This window comes from Equus przewalskii, chromosome 18 (assembly GCF_037783145.1).
Source record: "Equus przewalskii isolate Varuska chromosome 18, EquPr2, whole genome shotgun sequence".
NCBI lineage: Eukaryota > Metazoa > Chordata > Mammalia > Perissodactyla > Equidae > Equus > Equus przewalskii.
The window spans coordinates 14,523,489-14,544,947 of NC_091848.1; the positions used below are offsets into that span (position 1 = coordinate 14,523,489).

The 21,459-nt window shown below is 35.6% G+C and overlaps 1 protein-coding gene across 50 annotated transcripts in view; it reads left to right on the top strand.

Moving 5' to 3' along the window:
* Positions 1-21,459, top strand: part of ECT2 (epithelial cell transforming 2) — a 108,164-nt gene that overhangs the window by 37,342 nt on the left and 49,363 nt on the right. For 22 of the 50 annotated variants that reach the window (XR_011529331.1, XR_011529333.1, XR_011529332.1 and 19 more), the window contains 12 exons: positions 1,729-1,880; positions 2,573-2,652; positions 2,761-2,853; positions 4,363-4,545; positions 9,130-9,219; positions 9,955-10,062; positions 10,997-11,070; positions 11,773-11,903; positions 12,045-12,160; positions 12,259-12,321; positions 13,675-13,897; positions 18,228-18,364. Coding sequence is in view for 26 of the 50 variants with exons in the window: in XM_070583143.1 (XP_070439244.1) it covers positions 1,729-1,880; positions 2,573-2,652; positions 2,761-2,853; positions 4,363-4,545; positions 9,130-9,219; positions 9,955-10,062; positions 10,997-11,070; positions 11,773-11,903; positions 12,045-12,160; positions 12,259-12,321; positions 13,675-13,897; positions 18,228-18,364 (1,450 nt within the window). In the remaining 24 variants the exon portion in view is untranslated. The remainder of the gene's footprint in view (positions 1-1,728; positions 1,881-2,572; positions 2,653-2,760; positions 2,854-4,362; positions 4,546-9,129; positions 9,220-9,954; positions 10,063-10,996; positions 11,071-11,772; positions 11,904-12,044; positions 12,161-12,258; positions 12,322-13,674; positions 13,898-18,227; positions 18,365-21,459) is intronic. The other 28 variants (XR_011529340.1, XR_011529341.1, XR_011529329.1 and 25 more) reach the window with 7 other exon arrangements.

The window sequence follows — 21,459 nt, forward strand, 5'->3', positions numbered from 1 at the left end:
TGGAATTTATCATTGATTCTAGATAAAGACTCTTATTAACAACTGTTGGAGCACTCTTTTGGAGAGCCTTAGGATAATGCTTGACATGGATTTTTGGGAAGACACTAAGAAATGTCCACAGTGTGAATTTTATTTGAGAGTTGATACTTGTCACTCATTTGAAGACATGTATTCAATTTTCCTCATAACTACTGGATTTGAGTTGTACTGTTAGCTCTTTCACCAGTGTGGAAACTGAGGCTTACCCTAGTAAGTTAGTTACCCTAGTAAGTAACCAAGCAGAACTGACACTGGAAGCTGAGTCGCCTGACCTGACAATTGTGCTTTTAGGTCTATTATTTTATTAATGTGTACATCTTCATACTACTTAGTATCACCATCCAGAAATAATCTAATGATGCCTTAATGCTTCTCCACAGCATACAGTTTACTTAAACTATTATTTTGCTAAGAATCTGGTGGAAGCTATTTATATTTTTTATTAATCTGTAAAAGCTGGAAAGGGTAAATTAGATCAGACATGTACCTCCAGATAAAGATGAGCCCTCCTCTTTATATTTGTCCAATACTTGAAGATAATAAATGTATATAAAACCCCAGTTTGAATTGATGGCAGTCTATTCAACTTTTTCTTCATTCCCTTCTTGCTTAACTTTTCAACTCTTAAGTCCTGGAAACCTTTAAAAAAAAAAAAAAGATTTTGTTTCACAATCTAGAGTTATTGGTACTAACCCATGCATAATTGTTTTGTTAAATCTTTTAAAGAAGAGGCTTTTGTAAAGTAATGTGAAAATACAGATAAGGGAGCAATCCAATTACACATGAGAGGATCAGAGAAATCCACAGAGGATGAGTCAAGACTGGTGGGTTGGGGGTTGAAAGACATTCTAGGTGGAGAATTGAGCACTATTAAATGCAAGTAGGTGTGGAGTAAATTGTGATCTGTATTTGAAAAATTGTGGCTGGAGCATACAGTATTGTGGACTGGAGGAATTAGAGGAGAGGGGCAGAATAGGTAGGCTAGGACCAAATTGTAAACTGGATGGTAAATTTGGACTTGGTCATTATACGGAGGAGTGCTCCTGGGAGTTCTAAGCAGGGAAGTTATATGGTCACGTTTGTTTTTAGGACCATACCCCTGAAGACCCTGTGAAGAGTGACTTCTGAAGAAACTGGTGGCAGAGAAAGTTGTGTGGAGCTGTTGTATTTGACCAAGTGGCTATTGTGGCATTGAGCTTAGAGAAGATGGGCCAGGTCTCAGAGATACTTGAAATGGGATTGATTGGAATTTTGGTGAGGGTGAATGAGGTAGAGGAAAGAGGAAGGATGGATCTGGGTTTTGAGTGGGAGTTTTTAGGGCATGATGGTGGTATTATAAATGAATATAGGAAGAGAAATAGGTTGGCTGAGGGCAAAGATGTGGAGGAGACAGGTAGAATAATTATGAGTACGTTTTGAGTGTTCGTTCTATGTCACCTAATGTTCTGAGTACTTTTGATAAATTGTTTTTATGATATTCCTGTGAGTCAGGTATTATTATCTTTATTTTAACAGAAGAGGAAACTGAGGCCCAGAGAAGTTGAGTGATTTTCTTTGGTTCAGTTTTAAGAAAAATGGGTAATGATGCTTTTTATAAATTCTAGGTATAAAAGAAGAGCCCCTAATGCTTGTTTTTGCCCAACGATGGTATTTGTTTCATGTATTTTTATTCAAATTTTGTTTTTTCAGCCAACGTAGAAAAGTACAAACAATGGCTGACAATGCTGGATCAACGTCCTCTACTGAGAGGACGAGCTTGGCCGACTCTTCCATCTTTGATTCTAAGGTTACCGAAACTTCGAAGGAAAACTTGTTTGTTGGCTCTACTTCATATGTTGAAGGTAAATCTGTTATATGCTTTCAAGCACCAAATTGCTATTTCAATCCTAAACTTCCTGTCTAGTGACTTTCTTATGATTTAGCTGTTAAGCTAGAGTACAGGTATTCAGTCAATATTTGTTGACAGAAACTCCTTACACTATGTAGATGTTTGAGTATTGTTTGGATTAATGCTTCCCCACTTTGAGGGGAAGGCACCTTATTGTTGGATATTGCTTTTTGTGTATGTGACAGCAGTCTAGCTGCAACACAGTTGGCTAGAATATGTTCAGTTATGACTGGTTAGGTGAAGAGCCACTTCTTCCCTCACCACTGTGTGAATGGTCTTTCCTACGGTCGCATGCACTGTTGAAGAGGGTGACTCTGCAAGGTGGTGACTGCTCTGTGTGAATGGTTTTCCCTACGGTCGCATGCGCTGTTGAAGAGGGTGACTGTGCAAGGTGGTGACTGCTCTGTGTGGTTTGGGGGAGTGCTGATGTTTGTATACTCTGCTACAATATGTTTTCTCTTCCTCTAAAATGATATATGGCCACTTTCATTTTAATAAACTGGGAATTAAGTGATTTTAATTTTGGAGAATGTTATGATCTCAAACATGGAAAACATCCCAGATATAGCCAAAAAAGGGATTAGGAACTGCTGGTTTTGATGTTAGTACCTGATAAAGATATTTAAACATTTTTAATTTTAATAGAAGAAATGCCTCAAATTGAAACAAGAGTGATATTGGTTCAAGAGGCTGGAAAACAAGAAGAACTTATAAAAGCCTTAAAGGTATGGAGTTTTAGCTTTTAGTTTTTTTTAAAAAGCTATTTTTCTTCCATCACTGTGTAAATAAATTTATAGTTTTCTTTATCTCATACTTAAGTCTCTTTTCCACAGAGTGTTAAAATAATGGAAGTCCCTGTTATAAAGATAAGAGAAAGTTGTCCTGGAAAATCGGATGAAAAATTAATAAAAAGTATTGTTAATATGGTAGGTCAAGCATTTCATTGCATGCGGCATGCTGCACTTCCCTTGATTGTATTCTTATATTTCACTTATGGTGATTGGCCCTAAATTAGGCACACGGCATGTTTTGTGCACTATGGAGCTAGATGAATAGAAATTGTTTTGTATTTATTTTTAAAATTTGGGTTTTTCTGAAACCCCACACTATAGCTTATTGTAAATAATGAAATCCTTATAAAGTAATTTGGCATTGTTAAATTTAAATGATATACCATGTATTTACAAAGATCTGATACTTTTCTTTAAACTCTTCAGCCTTTTTCTCATTAATTTTATATTTATTCTAAATGCTTGCTTTATTTTCAAAATTATGTCACAATAATTGACAATCATCAGGGAATTTGCCTCAGCATATGAATATACCTGATTCTCTGTATCAGCTGTATTAGTTTGTGAGGGCTGCCGTAACAAAATACCACAGTCTGGGGCGGCTTAAACAACAAATGTATGTTCTTTCAGTTCCGGAGGCTAGAAGTCTAAGATCAAGGTGTTGGCAGGTTTGGTTTCTCTTGAGGACTCTATCCTTGGCTTGCAGGTGGCCTTTCTTCTGTGTGTGCACATCCCTGGTATCTCTTGTGTGTGCCCAGATTTATTCTTATAAGGACACGAGTCAGATTGGATTAGGGTCCATCCATGTGACCTCAATTAACCTGAAAGGGTGTATCTCCAAATACAGTTGCATTCTGAGGTACAGGGGGTTGGGGCTTCAGCATGTATTTTGGGGGTACATGATTCAGCCCATCCCATCAGCCTAGCAAATAAAGCTCAAATCATTTGCTGGCCCCATTCAGAATTTTCTTTTAAATGGTTCTGTTCTTTTTACACAGGAGTCATACAGGTACTTAAATATCTTCTTTTTTTGTAGATTTACAGTATAAGTGTTAAACAGTAACTTGCCTTTTTATATCCTACATTTGCCATGCTGCAAAGATATTTCACATCTTTCTATTTCCCTCATATATACTGAAATGATTAAGTTAATCTACATCCTTTTTGTAGATATTAAGTGCCGTAGTATTTTTTTCTGTTTTTCTGAGGACAGTTAATTTGGGCAGGAATAGTTATATGTATGGCGTCATTTCTTGGTCAGAATAAAAAGCAGTAGTGGATATCTTTCTAATGCATTCCATTATCAAAATGTATGTACTTAAAAGAATTCTTCATTCTTATTTTATATGCATACAAGATGATTTATAATGACTACCAACTTATGTCAGAAGCTTATGCCTTTATAATAATCTTCAAAATTTAAGATCTTAATGTGGATGGAGATATGTATACATAAAAATACAAATAAAGAAATATGGCTGTTGACTGTTAAGTAAATGCTCATTATTATATGATTTAAAACTTTGTATTTGTAGAACACTTAAATGTTGGTATTGAATTTTTTAGATCTTCTTTGGAGAGTTATATGAATTAATTTAATAACATATAAATTTTATTTCTAATAACTATATGAAAAAAATCAAGGAAATTAAAGTGCCCTTTGTAAAGATGGCATCAGTGGAAGAATTTGAAAGTTTGGATTCTCCAGAATTTGAAAATGTATTCATCGTCATGAACTTCCAGGATGCTGTCTTTAATGAGTTATACAAGAATGACTGTAGAGTTATTGGACCACCAGTTGTATTAAACTGTGCACAGAAAGGCGAGGTAAGAAAGAATATATGTTTGTAATGACTTTCCAAGGTTAAATTGTTATTAATGAATTTTTGAAAATTCATAAGGAAAAAAATTCCATTAATTGTTGAGAGTATGAAATATTTAGAATTGGCATAGTAGTGGCTACTCTAATATAGTCATTTAATTCTTTCTATTGTAATTTCAGTAGTGAAAGTCTAAGACCTTTAAAAGTTAAATAATAACTATATATTCGTGTGTGTGTATATATGTGTGTGTGTTTTTGTGTATATGTAAATTGTCTTAGTACCTACAGTGTCTTGGGAAGAAATAATTTGGGTTCCAGAAATGCATTCATAAACTTATTTTCTCTACACAGAATAGTTACTGCATTTCCATTTTTCTCAGTTGCTGCATGATTTAAAATTAGGGAAATTACATTAGCTTTTTGTTTTTATTTTTTTGAGGAAGATTAGCCCTGAGCTAACATCTGCTGCCAATCCTCCTATTTTTGCTGAGGAAGACTAGCCCTGAGCTAACATCTGTGCCCATCTTCCTCTACTTTATATGTGGGACGTGTACCACAGCATGGCTTGCCAAGTGGTGCCATGGCCGCATCCAGGATCCGAACCAGCGAACCCTAGGCCGTCAAAGAGGAATGTGCACACTTAACCGCTGCGCCACTGGGCCAGCCCCTTAGCTTTTTGCTTTTAAATAGCATTTCAATATAAGAGTTGTAATAGACTTAGTCCCTATTCTTTGGTTTTATTGCTATGTTTTTCCCATTCTTAAGCTTGTCTTATTAACTTAAAATTGCTTAGGTCATTGTGCATCTTTTATTGTAGACACTAATAATAAAGACATGATAATCTTCAATTCTCTCTTTTTTTAAAATTTTTATTGCATTAATGATAAGTTACAATCTTGTGAAATTTCAGTTATACATTATTGTTTGTCAGTCGTGTTGCAGGTGCACCCCTTCACCCTTTGTGCCCACCCCCCACTGCACCTTTCCCCTGGTAGCCACTAATCTGTTCTCTTTGTCTACATTTTTAAATTCCTCATATGAGTGGAGTCATACAGAGATTGTCCTCCTCTATCTGGCTTATTTCACTTAACATAATTCCCTCAAGGTCCATCCATGTTGTTGCAAATAGGACGATTTTGTTCTTTTTTATGGCTGAGTAGTATTCCATTGTATATGTATACCACATCTTCTTTATCCAGTCATCAGTTGATGGACACTTAGGTTGCTTCCACGTCTTGGCTTTTGTAAATAATGCTGAAATGCACATTGGGGTGCATAGGACTTTTGGAACTGCTGACTTCAAGCTCTTTGGATAGATACCCAGTAGTGGGATAGCTGGGTCGTATGGTAGTTCTATTTTTAATTTTTTGAGGAATCTCCATACTGTTTTCCATAGTAGCTGCACCAGTTTGCATTCCCACCAGTAGTGTATGAGGGTTCCTTTTTGTCCACAACCTCTCCAACGTTTGTTACTATTAGTTTTAGATATTTTTGTCATTCTAATGGGTGTAAGGTGATATCTTAGTGTAGTTTTGATTTGCATTTCCCTGATGATCAGCGAGGATGAGCATCTTTTCATGTGCCTATTGGCCATCCGTGTATCTTCTTTGGAGAAATGTTTGTTCCTGTCTCCAGCCCATTTTTTGATCAGGTTGTTTGATTTTTTGTTGTTGAGTTGTGTGAGTTCTTTATATATTATGGATATTAAGCCTTTGTTGGATGTATGACTTGCAAATATTTTTTCCCAGGTAGTGGGTTGTTTTTTTGTTTCAATCCTGTTTTCATTTGCCTTGAAGAAGCTCTTTAGTCTGATGAAGTCCCATTTGTTTATTCTTTCTATTGTTTCCCTTCTCTGAGAAGACATGGTGTCTGAAAGGATCCTTTTAATACTGGTGTCAAAGAGTGTAGTGCCTGCATTTTCTTCTAGAAGCCTTATAGTTTCAGGTCTCACCTTAGGTCTTTGATCCATTTTGAGTTTATTTTGGTGAAAGGTGAGAAGGAATGGTCAATTTTCATTCTTTTCCATGTGGCTTTTCAGTTTTCCCAGCACCGTTTGTTGAAAAGAGTTTCTTTTCTCCATTGTGTGCCCTCAGCTCCTTTGTCGAAGATTAGCTGTCCATAGACGTGTGGTTTTATTTCTGGGCTTTCAATTCTGTTCCATTGATCTGTGCACCTGTTTTTGTATCCATACTGAGCTGTTTTGATTACTGTAGCTTTGTAGTATGTTTTGAGGTCAGGGATTGTGATTCCTCCCGTTTTGTTCTTTTTTCTGAGGATTGCTTTAGCAATTCGGGGTCTTTTGTTGCCCCATATGGATTTTAAGAGTCTTTGTTCTAATTCTGTAAAGAATGTCATTGGGATTCTGATTGGGATAGCGTTGAATCTGTAGATTTCTTTTTTTTCTTTTTTTAAGATTTTTTTATATTTTTTCCCTCTTTTCTCCCCAAAGCACCCCGGTTCATAGTTGTATATTCTTCGTTGTGGGTCCTTCTAGTTGTGGCATGTGGGACGCTGCCTCAGTGTGGTTTGATGAGCAGTGCCTTGTCCGCGCCCAGGATTCGAACCAACGAAACACTGGGCTGCCTGCAGCGGAGCGCGCGAACTTAACCACTCAGCCACGGGTCCAGCCCCTGTAGATTTCTTTAGGTAGAATGGACATTTTTAACTATGTTTATTTTTCCAATCCACGTACGTGGAATGTCTTTCCACCTCCTTATGTCGTCATCCAGTTCTCTCAGAAAGGCCTTGTAATTTTCATTGTATAGGTCCTTCACTTCCTTAGTTAAATTTACCCCGAGGCATTTTATTCTTTTTGTTGCGATTGTGAATGGTATTGTGTTCTTGAGTTCTTTTTCTGTTAGTTCATTATTAGAATATAGAAATGCTACTGATTTATGCAAATTTATTTTATAGCCTGCAACTTTGCTGTAGTTGTTGATTACTTCTAAGAGTTTTCCAATGGATTCTTTGGGGTTTTCTATATATAAGATCATGTCGTCTGCAAACAGCAAGAGTTTCACTTCTTCCCTCCCTATTTGGATTCCTTTTATTCCTTTTTCTTGCCTGATTGCTCTGTCCAGGACCTCCAGTACTATGTTAAATAAGAGTGGTGATAGAGGGCATCCTTGTCTCGTTCCTGTTTTCAGGGGGATGGCGCTCAGTTTTTGCCCATTGAGTATGATGTTGGCTGTGGGCTTGTCATATATGGCCTTTATTATGTTGAGGTAGTTCCGTTCTGTGCCCATTTTGTTCAGAGTTTTTATCATAAATGGCTGTTGGATCTTGTCAAATGCTCTCTCTGCATCTATTGAGATGATCATATGGTTTTTATTCCTCAGTTTGTTGATGTGGTGTATCACGTTGATTGATTTGTGGATGTTGAACCATCCCTGTGTCCCTGGTATGAATCCCACCTGATCATGATGTATGATCCTATTGATGAATTGCTGAATTCTGGTTGCCAAAATTTTGTTTAGAATCTTTGCATCTATGTTCATCAGCGATATTGGCCTGTAGTTCTCTTTTTTCGTGGTGTCCTTGTCAGGCTTTGGTATCAGCATGCTGTTGGCCTTGTAGAATGTGTTAGGAAGTGTTCCATCCTCCCTAATTTTTTGGAATAGCTTGAAAAGGATAGGTATTAAATCCTCTCTGAAAGTTTGGTAGAATTCCCCAGGAAAGCCATCTGGTCCTGGGGTTTTAATCTTTGGGATGTTTTTGATTGCTGTTTCAATCTCTTTCCTTGTGATTGGTCTGTTCAGATTGTCTGCTTCTTCTTGAGTGAGCTTTGGGAGATTGTAGGAGTCCAAGAATTTATCCATTTCCTCTAGGTTATCCATTTTGTTGGCATATAATTTTTCCTAGTATTCTCTTATAATCCGTTGTATTTCTGCAGAGTCTGTTGTTATTTCTCCTCTTTCATTTCTGATTTTGTTTATTTGAGCTTTCTCCCTTTTTTTCTTTGCAAGTCTGGCTAGGGGTTTGTCAATTTTACTTATCTTCTCAAAGAACTCGCTCTTTGTTTCATTGATCCTTTCTGCCACCTTTTTCCTTTCAATAGCATTTATTTCTGCTCTGATTTTTATTATTTCTCTCCTGCTAAAGGTTTGGATAGAAATATTTTATGTTTAGGGGCCGGCCCCGTGGCTGAGTGGCCCAGGGTTTTGCCTGTTCCGATCCTGGGTGTGGGCATGGCACTGCTTGTTGGGCTGTGCTGGGGTGGCGTCCCACATAGTACAGCCAGAGGCACTCACAACTAGAATGTGCAGCTATGTACTGCGGGGCTTTGGGGAGAAGAAAGGGGAAAAAAAAAAGAGATTGGCAACAGATATTACCTCGGTACCAATCTTTAAAAAAAATTTGTTTTATTTGCCAATAATAAGGTGTGTTTAGATTATATGTATCAACTATGATTTGGGAATCATGTGAAAATCTTTTATTGTGAAACTTGCACTCTGTTTTTTTGTTGCATATTGAAAAATGCAAGTAATTTTTTGATTGGCAAGAGGGGGAAATATATTTAACTTGAGAAAGATGTGTTCTATTTTCTACTATAAAGAAAGCTCACACATTTAAAATTGTTGTATCCTCAGCCCTTGCCATTTTCATGTCGCCCACTCTATTGTACAAGCATGATGAATCTCACACTTTGCTTTACTGGATTCAGGAAGAAAGAAGAACTAGTAAGTATCTTAAAACATTCTATTCAAAGAATAATTTTCTACAGCAAAATCAATTTAAGTGGCATCTTTTTGGTAGTTGTATTATGGTTTTATTTAAAAAATCTTGAAGGAGAAATTACTATGAATATATCAAGTTTTAAATGTTACCAAGAAACATTCTGAAGAGCCTTGTAAAGACACAAGTGTTTTGTCTAGGATGGCTGGCCTATAAATTAACAGCAAAATTTCATAACTATGTCATCTGTTTAAACTATCTTTTTGTTATGTACCACATCAACCACATTATTTGAAATTTTTATTTACACATTGCAATTTTTTGTTATGCAAGTCCATTCTTAAAGTATTCTCATTACCCTAGAGAATTCATGGAAACTTTTTCTGATTCATAAAATTTTCTATGTTAGAGCTAAGGGGATATTACTCTAATTTTGTGGGAAGCATCTTAGTGTCATGTAACTTGATGTTAAGAAAATAATAAGTTATATGAAAGCTAGTTTAATTAACTTTTTTTGTGTGATCATCTTTACTAGCTTATTGCTATGTATAATTTTGCCTGTGCCAGTAAGGCAAATGAATTTTTAATTTTTTGACATAAAATTTATATCTCTATAAAAATTCTTATATGTACTCTTATGAATGGAAAGTATTCAGTAAATGCTAAATGAATTGTAAACATCGTTTAAAATTTTCTTCAAATTAATCATAAAGACAATATTGCTTAATTTTTCTTTTGAGGTCAGATTAGTGACATTGGTCCATCACATGGGTGGAGTTATTCGAAAAGATTGCAATTCAAAAGTTACACATTTGGTGGCAAATTGTACGCAAGGTGAAAAATTCAGGGTATGTAAACTTGGTTGTTTTTTGTATTTCAATATACCATTATTTGGGATGGATTTATTAATAGCACTCTCATCTATTTCTCCCACAAGTTATTAATGATCAGAAATTCAATTTTTGCTGTATGTATATTTAGCGCAAATTTTAATTCATAGGATTATGGTCCCGTAGGTTTTAAGGAAGCAATGGATCTTGAGTTAGGTCTTGAAAGATGAGTAGGACTGTGGAGGATGGTAGATGGATAACATTTCAGACAGATGAATAATATTACTGTGAGCATTGTGAATGAGGAGGTCAGAAAGTGACGAGAGTAAGTATTTCACTCTTGTCTAAGTGGTCTTTATAAAAACAGAGCAATGTTCTTATAAAACAATTCTAAGATTTAACTTGTGAAAATTAGAACAGGAGAAAAGTACTTTTATTAGGGTTAAAATCTTAGTTTAAGATTGCACTTGAATATCTTAAAAGAGTTTATCACTTTGTTCTCACTCTCTGTCAGTGTATTTATGTGCAAATGGTAATTTTAGGGTAATCTTGAATTCCTGGGAGGTATACTCTCCAATTTATAACTAAATGTAACTTAATCAGATGTTTTCTTCTGTAGTACTGTCTTAGGGGTCAGTGCTTCTAAGGAAGTAAACATGAAGAAAGGAGAAATAGAAATATAATAAAGATGAACTTAACTTCAGAGATAAATTTATTTAAAATAAAATAAGGAAATGGTTTTGACATCATGGAACTTGTTTTAAAGTATTTTAACCTAAGCTGTATGATTGAAAGACAGTTTTTTGTGTTAATTTTTCTTTAATTTTGTTACAAAGCAGATGAACAATGATCTAAAACTGTGCAAAAAAAGTATGTGTATCATTGCTTAGAATTTCTATGAATATAGTTATTTAAGGTAAAAATTCATTATAATTAATGTTTGCATTTTTAGATTGCTGTGAGCTTGGGTACTCCAATTATGAAGCCAGAATGGATTTATAAGGCTTGGGAAAGGCGGAATGAACAGTAAGTGTTTAGAAATTCTGTAGTTCATTATGTGAAAAAAACGTACTATCTTATAAAGGTAAACTCAATTACCCAAAACCCTAAATTCGTAGATAGTATAGCAAAAATGAATTTAGTTTTTGCATAGCTTAGGGAATAAAGTCTAAGATGAGCAAAGTTATAAAAAAATTATGAAAATTGAAAAACACCTGTGTTATCTTTGGACTTCACCTTGTGAAATAATTTTGATTATCACAAACATTCTAAAATTATTAGTTAATAGCTTAATGCATCTGGATGTTTAGATTGTGTTGTATTTTTGTCTTATTTTGTTTGGTTACATTTTAAGTGGTGGTTGCAATTTATAACCTCGTTAAGCTTTCCAACCTCATAATTCCTTGCTGTCGTACTTCATCATTAGTTAAGATTTCACGAAACTATAGAACGTCTGGAAGACATAAAAGTTCATGTACAGAGCAGAGGTTTGCATCTTGTAAAGATTACCCATGATCAGATTTTGTCAGAAGTTTCTTCTGGGATGACTGAGGACACAGTGGTATTTTTTAAACTGAAGTTTTTGTGAGCATTTCAGGACCAGATGCAAAATATTTTCAATAAATAGATTATGATAAAGCCTTGAGAATTACTGTAGATTTATACATGGATATACCTAGTTTGGAATTTAAGTTAAGCTGGTTTTAGAAGAGTGTATTTTGTTTTTAGGGATTTTTGTGCATCAGTTGATGACTTTAGAAATGATTTTAAAGTTCCTCCATTTCAAGATTGCATTTTAAGTTTCCTGGGATTTTCAGATGAAGAGAAAACCAATATGGAAGAAATGACTGAAATGCAAGGTAGAATTTAGCATAATTTAAAAGTTATATGTATTTTATTTCCAACTTCGGCTTAATCACTTCCTGGTGAATATGCCTCTTTAAAAATTTGGGTTTGGAGATAGTTTGGCTTCTTTATGCTTGTATGCATTCCTTTTTTAGGAGGTAACTATTTACCAGTTGGAGATGAAAGATGCACTCACCTTGTAGTTGAAGAGAATATAGTAAAAGAACTTCCATTTGAACCTTCGAAGAAGCTTTATGTTGTGAAGCAAGAGGCAAGTAATTCTAGAATGAGATTGCTTTTTAAAAAATATTACTAGTAGCCTTTCTGAGAAACTAAATTCTTAATTAAAATGTTCTTTCTCTCACCTAGTGGTTCTGGGGAAGCATTCAAATGGATGCCCGAGCTGGAGAAACTATGTATTTATATGAAAAGGTATGCTTTTTTTGTCCCTTAGTCATTTGTCCTGTGACCTTGATTGTATAAAGATGATGGTCCATCCCAAATGAGCATGGTATAATTAGCATACGGTCAGCTTTTATATCATCTTTAGGAGTTTCAGAATAAACAATTGGATATTGAATAATAGTCTTAGGCTATGTAGATTTAAGTGAAACTATTCAGTGTAATGGACATTACTTTACTCTAATATATGTTAATTCTGTGCTAATTCTTGGTGATACCGTTATGAGCAATAACATCCCTATCTTCAGAAACTTAGAACCTTAAGGGTTCTAAGTAGATATACAAACAGGTACAGTGCAGAATGATATTTACTGTGATCAGTATGTGCTAGTATTCTAACTAGCCTCACTCTGAGAGACTCAGGCAGGGTTCAAAAGAGCAGATAAATGTTGAGCCAACTTATTAGGCTAAGCTGGTAAGGAAATTCAAGTTAGACAGCAGGTGGGGGAGGCTACGAAAGCTTGAAAGTACAATAAAATGGCAAGTAGTTTAGTACAGCTTTAGAAAAGAGTATGGGAAAGAAGGCCAACAGATGAAGCTAACTAGGTAGGCAGAACCAAGAAGTTTTTAATGTGTTGAAGAGTTTGGATTTTATCATATAAGTATTGGGAGTCATTGAAGAATATTAAGGGGAGAGATGTCATTAAAAAAATGACTAGTAGTAGAATGTAGGCAAGAAAAATCCAGTCTTCATGCTGAGTCTTGGTGAAGAGTAGTATTATTCACCACAATGTGGCATAAAGGTATAGAAGCAGGCTTTAGGGGAAATTTACTTTTGAATGGAATGTTGAAGATGAGGTGTGGATTTAGTATGTTTCTATAAAATCTAAATAGGTACTATATTGTGTTCTCTTCTGACTCTTCTGTTCTCAGTGTAAGGTTCTTAATATAAAGTTTAAAAAAATGCTTTAGGTTATGGGAGAGACCTCTTAAAATCAAGCATTATTTGACGAATATTGGCGAGTGTTATGTCCAGGTACTGTGCTGAATGCTAGGGATACAGTGAACAAAATACGAGTGGTCCCTGCCCTCCTGGAGTTTATGACCTAATGGGGCAGTAGACAGTAGGCCAGCTTACAGATGAATGTGTACTGGTGAGAGTGCTATGAAGAAAAGGAGTGAGGTGCTGGGGCTTAGACAATTACATTGGTCCCTTGACTATCATGTTTTATGAGGCTTCTGAATTACCTGGCAGAGTGTATAGTTGTAGAATTATTGTGCAAAATCCAGATTTTGTCAGACTCATAAATATATTTTTCTTTTGTTTCTGTCTCAGTAAAGAGCCATGGAAGTAAAATTGAGCTTTTGTGCTTTTCATTGCAGGCTAATACACCTGAGCTCAAGAAATCAGTGTCACTGCTTTCTCTAAATACACCAAACAGCAATCGCAAAAGACGTCGTTTAAAAGAGACACTTGCTCAGCTTTCGAGAGAGACAGACATGTCACCTTTCCCTCCCCGTAAGCGTCCGTCTGCTGAACATTCCCTTTCTATAGGATCACTCCTAGATATCTCCAATACACCAGAGTCTAGCATTAACTATGGAGGTAATTCACATTTTTAAAAATTCATCTTTACAATTTAGTGGAATGGTATGATTAATAGAATATTGATAGATCCCTACTATAGTAAATATGAAAGGCTCTGCTTTTAACTACCTTTCTTCTAGAGGAGAAAAGGCACATGAAAATGCTTCCATTTAATGGTCTTTAGTATATGCTAAGTTCTTAATATTTTGAGTATTTATAACTTTTTTCATTACCCCTATTTTACAAATGACTAGACTGAGGATAGAGAAGTCACTTGTCTAGGGTCACACAGCTAGAAAGTGATAGAGCTGTTCAAAGAGCAGATTCTTAACACTAGCTAAAAAAAAGTCACATAGGATGTCACATGCTTTATGGAGAAAATAGGTACAATGAAGTCAGGGGAGGGTGAGTTCAATTTGTCCTCAACTGATACAGGAAGGCTCGTACAATTAACTCTTCTCTCTTGATCATCCATTTTTCCCTCTATTTTTGTTTTTTTTCTGTACATAAATATGTTGTGTTTTCTAGATTTAAGAAACAATCAAAACCTCCCCCTTGACCCCATGACCCTCTCCATTTACTATCCCATTTCCCTCTTCCATTTCACATGAGTATTCTTCAGAAAATTACCTTGATCCATCATCTCAATTCCTTGCTTTTTCATTCTGTTTTCAACCCATTCCAATTGAACTTCAGTCCCTACTATGTGAAATTGCTCTTGCTGGGGAGACTGACAGTTTTTAGGCAATCAGTAGCATTCAACACATGAACAGCTCCTCCTTCCTGGATGCATTTTTTTCTCTTGGCTTGTGTGTACATCACTCATTTCTCATTCTTCTTTGCCTAACTTCTCTCTCCACCTCTACATGTTTAATGTTATTCCTAAGTTATTCTCTATTGTATTCTCCCTAAATGATCTCATTTAATTCTATGGCTTCAAAAATCTTTTAATGCTGATGACTTCCAAATTTGTCTTCTCTGTCTAACTGCCTGCTCGATACCAGCCTTGTTCATGTCTAATACACATCTCAAACTTAACATAATCAAATTAGAACTCCTGGTTCTGTCTACCACTCTTAGCTCTATTCCTTTGTCACCCTTTAATCAGCCTTTTCTATAAAAAAGATCTCTCTTAGAGATTGCAGTGTTATTCTAAGTGGTCTTTTTATATCCATATTTGCCTTTCTACGTGCAGCACTTAGGTCTCTAAAAGTATATAAATTAGATCATGCCACTCCTCTGCTTAACGTCATTCGGTAGCTTTGTATTACTATAGCTTTCAAGTATGTAATCCTTTCTCACCTACCTCTAAGCTTTTGTGGTATCCTACTCTCCAATAATGTTCTCTAAGCCTCAGTCGCACTATCTTTCTGATTGTTCAAATATTTCTACTACATCCATACCTCAGGAACTTTATACTTGCTCTCTCTGCCTTAAAGAAATCTTACTAGGTTCTCTATAAAGTTAAGTCCCTGTTCTACCACTGCTTCTGACTAACTCATTACCTGGTTGTCTTCACTAGTAATCACTGTTAGGAATTATGTTTTTTGTTTATTTCTTTATTATTTTATTTGCTTCACCAGAATGTAAGCTTTAAGAGAACAAGAACCTTGCCTATCTTATCCTCTGCTTTATTCCCAGTGCCTAGTGTAGGTACCCACTAAATATTCATGGAAGGAATTGAAAGTCAATTTAAGGTAGGCCCAGGAAACTAAGGTGGATTTGAGAATATATGAGGAGCAGGAATAGAGATAACAGTATATAAATTGAATTTCTAGGAAATAGTGAACAGGTCAGTTTTCTTGGAATATGGAAGAGTAATAGTTAAATTAGAAAGTTAATTGAGCCTAATATTAGGGGACTTTGAAATCAGACAGATATATCTGAACTGTGTATTTTCATCAACAAAGAACTTTAGAAACTCTTAAGCAGCAGAGTAATTGATTGAATATATAGTTTGTAGTGGATTATTCTGAAGAATGATTAGGAGGAAGGCAGTTTAGAGATAGCTGAGCCATGAAGTGATAAGGCCCTGAACCTAGGGTTGGTGATGGTTGGAAAGAAATAAGAAATGCTGGGGAAATATTGATAGAATGGAGTGATAGGAAGGGAATAAGAGGAGATGACGGCAAAGTATTAAATGGAAGAAATGTTACCTTGGCAAAAATAGGACGTTTATGTTTTGGAGGAATATAGTGAAGTTTTAGGGAAAATCTAGGTTAAATTGAGATGGAAATGTCCTGTAGGCATTTGGAAAAGTGGAACCAGGTTCTTGGGCAGGGGAATATGGTTAGATACAGAGACCTGAGAATTTACTGGTTCTATAATCATGGTGGACTCAAGGGACTAGGAGTGGTAGGAGCTGATCATAAAGGACTGAAACCTGAATATGCAGTTTAGTGGACAAGAGAAGAAAAATGAACCACTAAGAAAACAGACATGACAACTATACTAATGTACCAGGTACTCTATGTAGTAGAATCCCCAGTCTGTAGATCACTGCCTACAGACAATAATTAAATTTGTATCAGCATATGTCAGTTTTTTCCCCTTGAAGCATCCTGTAATGGTCGAGGCTCCTGGGTCTGGTGAGAATAGCCTGGATTATGTATGACAAGTGGGAAATTCTTTGGAGTCAGTTATCTTTAAAAAGCCTTCAAAACTCCATAGTACACATGCTGGTTTTAGTAGTGCTTAAAGTTACCATTGAGTAAAATTGGTATGCTGAGACTCTATTGCCTTCATTCCTTTTCCTATTGAAAAGCTTTCTATTAGGAGTTTCTGTAATAGCGTTGAAATATTGTAACCATATTAATAGTAAGAAAATGTATTTTAAGATTATATGAAATTTCATTTTTTAAAAAATTTTTCTTAAAATGCATATAAAATATACTAATGCATCCTCCTTCCACTTTGGGTTGGACTGGATTTTTTTAAAAAAAATTGTTTTTGTTTTTTTGCTGAGGAAGATTAGCCCTGAACTAACATCTGTTGCCAATCTTCTTTTTTTGCTTGAGGATGGTTAGCCCTTAGCTAGCATCTGTGCCAGTCTTCCTCTGTTTTTTTATATGTGGATCACCGCCACAGCATGGCTGACACGTGGTGTAAGTCTGTGCCTGGGATCCAAACCTGGGAACCCAGGCTGCTGAAGCGAAACACACTGAACTTAACCACTAGGCCACGGGGCTGGCCCCTGGACTGGATGTTTTATTTTATAAGATACTTTGAACTAACAAAGAACTTGCAATTGATGTTGGAGATTTTTGAGGGAGGCTTTCTCTGTATATACACGAAAAGTTTTTCATTATTCTATTTGTGTAATCATCACAACCTTTTCCTCCTTTTTCAACTTAAATATTTTTATATGTTGCTTTCTATTTTATTATTTAAGCTTTTTATTTTGAAAACATTTCAGGTTGCAAAAATAGTATAAGGATTCCTGTACTCAGATTTCCCAAATGGAAATAATCTGCTATTTGCTTTAGCATTCGTTCTCTCTTTTTTTCTACACACACACACGTAGTTTTTATATCTGTGGTGTTTGAGAGTAAGTTGCAGATGATATGCCTTTCCCTCTAAATACTTAAATTTATATTTCGCAAAATTTGAGGATGTTTCTTAGGTAACTACGGTACAAGTATTGTAATTAGGAAATTAACATTAATACTATGATCTACTCTATAGACCTTCAAATTTTACCAGTTGTTTCATTAATGCCCTAATGTCTTTTTTTTCTTTTGAGAAAGATTAGTCCTGAGCTAACATCTGCCAGTCCTCTTTTTGCTGAGGAAGACTGGCCCTGAGCTAACATTTGTGCCCATCTTCCTCTATTTTATATGTGAGATGCTTGCCACAGCATGGCTTGACAAGCGGTGCATAGGTCCACACCCAGGATCTGAACCAGCCAGCCCCGGGCCGCCAAAGCAGAGCACATGAACTTAACCGCTGTGCTACTGGGCTGGCCCCATGCCCTAATGTCTTTTTCAGCAAAAGAAAATAGTATTTTTTTCTGGTTTAGGATACAATTCAGGATCACATATTGTTATCTCTCCCTAGTCTCTTCTAACCTGGATCAGTGTCTTGATCATTCTTTGTCTTTAATGACCTTGCCATTTTTGAAGAGTTCGGGCCATTTGTTCAGTAGAATGTGAATTTGGAGTCATTGGTATTTTTGACCATTATTTTTTTCTGGCCTTATCCTGTAAGGAAATTATACTTTAATGAAAATCTGTATGGTGGTATATTTATGAGAGTAGGTATCCTTCTCTTTCTTTCTGTTAAATCTGTACAGTGTTTGGTACTTATATCTGGCTTCCGTTTTAAATCTTTCCTTCTTTTTACCTTTTAGAAACCCCAAAGTCCTGTACTAAGTCTTCTAAAAATTCCACTCCAGTTCCCTCAAAGCAGTCAGCCAGGTGGCAAGTTGCAAAAGAGCTCTATCAGACTGAAAGTAATTATGTAAATATATTGGCCACAATCATTCAGGTAAGAGTTTGGTTGCAAAGTGATCTCTGTTCCAGTGTTCTTAAGAAATCTGAGATGTTATTTCTTACAAGAAAATTATGTAAGCATAGAATTTGAACATAGATATTAAAAATGAAAATGTGTGACAGAAACTGCTGTTAGAGAAATGCCCTAGTAATAGTAGCTTTATTCATGCAAAAATAGCACCATTTTTTATAGTGACTTTAAAGAGGGAAGGATCCTCAGTAGATGCTCTTAGAGCGGACTGAGTTTGATGCTGCGTTTATATTTATATTTGGAAGTGGTAGGTAAGTTTCTGAAAGTATGTGTTCCAGAGTCATTGCTTTCTGTAGTACTGTATATCTGTGAAAAAGCAGGAGCCACGAAGCATAGCACTATGGATGTCAGTAATTTTTTCCAATAATTCTTTTGTGTCAAGTTTTCTTAAAGTATGCAGTGGTTAGTCATAAATAAATGTTAACTCATTACTTACCAATATTAAATGTACTATGAAGTGATTTCTGAAGAAAAACAATTCTGATGAGTCCCTGTAAGATGTTTGAAGAAGATATTAAGGAATCAACCAAAATTCTAAGTTCTGAAAAACACAGTAACAGAACATTATTTGGAATCTGTAGAAAGAAGGAATAAATTTGTTTTAGGTGATGAAGGAGAGAGTTTGTCAGAAAAATAAAGTTCATACCAGTAAGCTTGTCTTTGAATAGAAAAATGATAGGGAGTTTCTGTTTGTGTTTGATTTTTGACTGACCTCTATCTGAGTTCTTAATTTAACTCCTTGGAGTCCAATAGAATAACCTGTAGTTGCTGTGCCATCGATAGAGTGCATGGTTAAGAAATGGAAAGACTTCTTTGTTGGTAATCATGGAGAGGTTATTCTTCACAGTTAATTTGTTTAGCAATAGTCAGGGTTTTATGAGGCCCTCTGCTGTTTTAAAGTTCACTTGTTTCAAGTCAGCTTTGCTTTTCTTCCTCAAGGGAAATCATCCTAGATGAGTTTCTTACTGAAGTTTTTATAGTCAGCCAAAATGTAGTTGTGTAGCAGACAATCCCTTTTGGTGTATACTGTTCATGTACTTCCATAGCATTTATTACCTAGAAATGTAAATCCTTTCAGACCACGGTAAATGCACTGGAGTTTCAGAATTTTAATTTGCGTATCAATTAAATTCACTAAAACTCCTTTTAAAAAAGCTCTTGGAATTATTAGACTGTAGACAAAAAGTTTCATATCGTTATGCTTATTATAAACTCACCTAAGGTTTTATTTAAAAAATTGTGGTCTAGGGGCCGGCCCCATGGCTGAGTGGTTAAGTTTGTGGGCTCTCCTTTCGCAGCCCAGGGTTTCCCTGGTTCAGATCCTGGGCACAGACATGGCACCACTCATTAGGCCTTGCTGAGGCTACCTCCCACATAGCACAACCAGAAGGACTTAAAACTAGAATTTACAACTATGTACTAGCGGTCTTTGGGGAGAAGAAGAAAGAAAGAAAAACAAAGAAGATTGGCAACAGATTTTGGCTCAGGTGCCAATCTTAAAAAGAAAAAAAGATTGTGGTCTAAATTCATAATATTTTTCTCTTTTAAGCTTTGCTTTAGGACTAATGTGTTCTTTTTTTTAAAAAATTGGATTTGGAATAACTTTAGCCCCCAAAGTAAATATCCCGAACCTTCTTTATTTATTCTATGTAATACTTGGGTGCCTATTAATATAAAGTATTGTGCCAGGTGATAAAGAGGATTCCTGTTTTAAAGGAGCTTTGACTGGAAGAGGACATAAAACATGCATACCTAATTATAATACCAAGTAGAGGGTTATGAACATCATGGGGGAGGTTTATTTAGGTATTTCGAGATTTATGAAGTAAGAGGTGTACTCTCTTTCAGCTTAGAGAAGATGTTGGGCTGGAGTTTTCGATAGGTTGAAAGTTGGAACGAGCATCATAAAGAAGATAAAAATTGAAGTGAATTTTAAAGTTATGAGTATGATTGGTACATAGAATATGCATGGGAAGTGTATTTGAGATTGCACAAACAATACAGACAACTGAAGATGTGTATTATTCAAGGTGTTTTGAGTGGTCCAGTGGGATTAGAGTTTAGGGTGGGGTGTGGATACAGTGAGAGTTGAGGTAAAACTGCCCCTGTCAGACCGGAGAAGGCCTTTGTCTAGTGTTCTTTGTCTTCTGTAAGCTATAGGAGAATTTTAGATGGAAAGGGAAAGATGACATCATCTGACTTATATTTTAGACAGATAACTTAGTTCACTTTGAAGGAGGTATTGAAGAGGGGAGATTGTGGGGGCAAGGAGGCCAACTTGGAGGTTATTTCAGCAGTCTTGGTTAGAGATTTTGGGGACCTGAACTTCTTAGGATATTAGCAAAAATGAAAAAGGATAGATTTGAGAAATACTGGAAAGGTAGAATCAATAGTTTTTGGCTATCTAGTTTTATATGGAGGATTAAACAGAACTCTTTACGATAGTTTAAGATGTCTTAAGACTACTGAGAGATTTTAATGAAGCTTGATGTATTTTCGTTGTCTGAATATTTTTGTGTAGGATTTTTACTTAAATGTTGCCTGGATAAAGGAATGTTTATAAATGATTACAAATATCTTTGAAACCTCTATTGTTTTTTCCTGTTCCCATTTCTTTCCCTCCGCTCGGAGATAATCATTATCCAGAATTTTGTGCTTGTCATTTCCCTTTGTGTAGGAAAACAAATTATATAAATGTAACCATATTTATATATTTTTATTGCCTTGCATTTTTCCACTTGATAGAAATATTCTTGACACATCTGTGTTGTTGTATGTAGCTGTAATTCATTTTCCTGTATGAATATGTCAGTTTATTTAACTTTTATTATTTATTTATTTTTTTGCTTGAGGAAGATTGGCCCTGAGCTAACATCTGTGCCAGTCTTCCTCTATTTTGTATGTGGATTGCCACCACAGCATGGCTGTCAATGAGTGGTGTAGGTCTGTGCCCAGGAACTGAAGTAGTGTCTAACTTTATAAGAAACTGTGAAACCTTGTTTCAGAGGGGCTATACAATTTTGCATTTCCACCAGCCATGTGTGAGAGTTCCAGTTGCT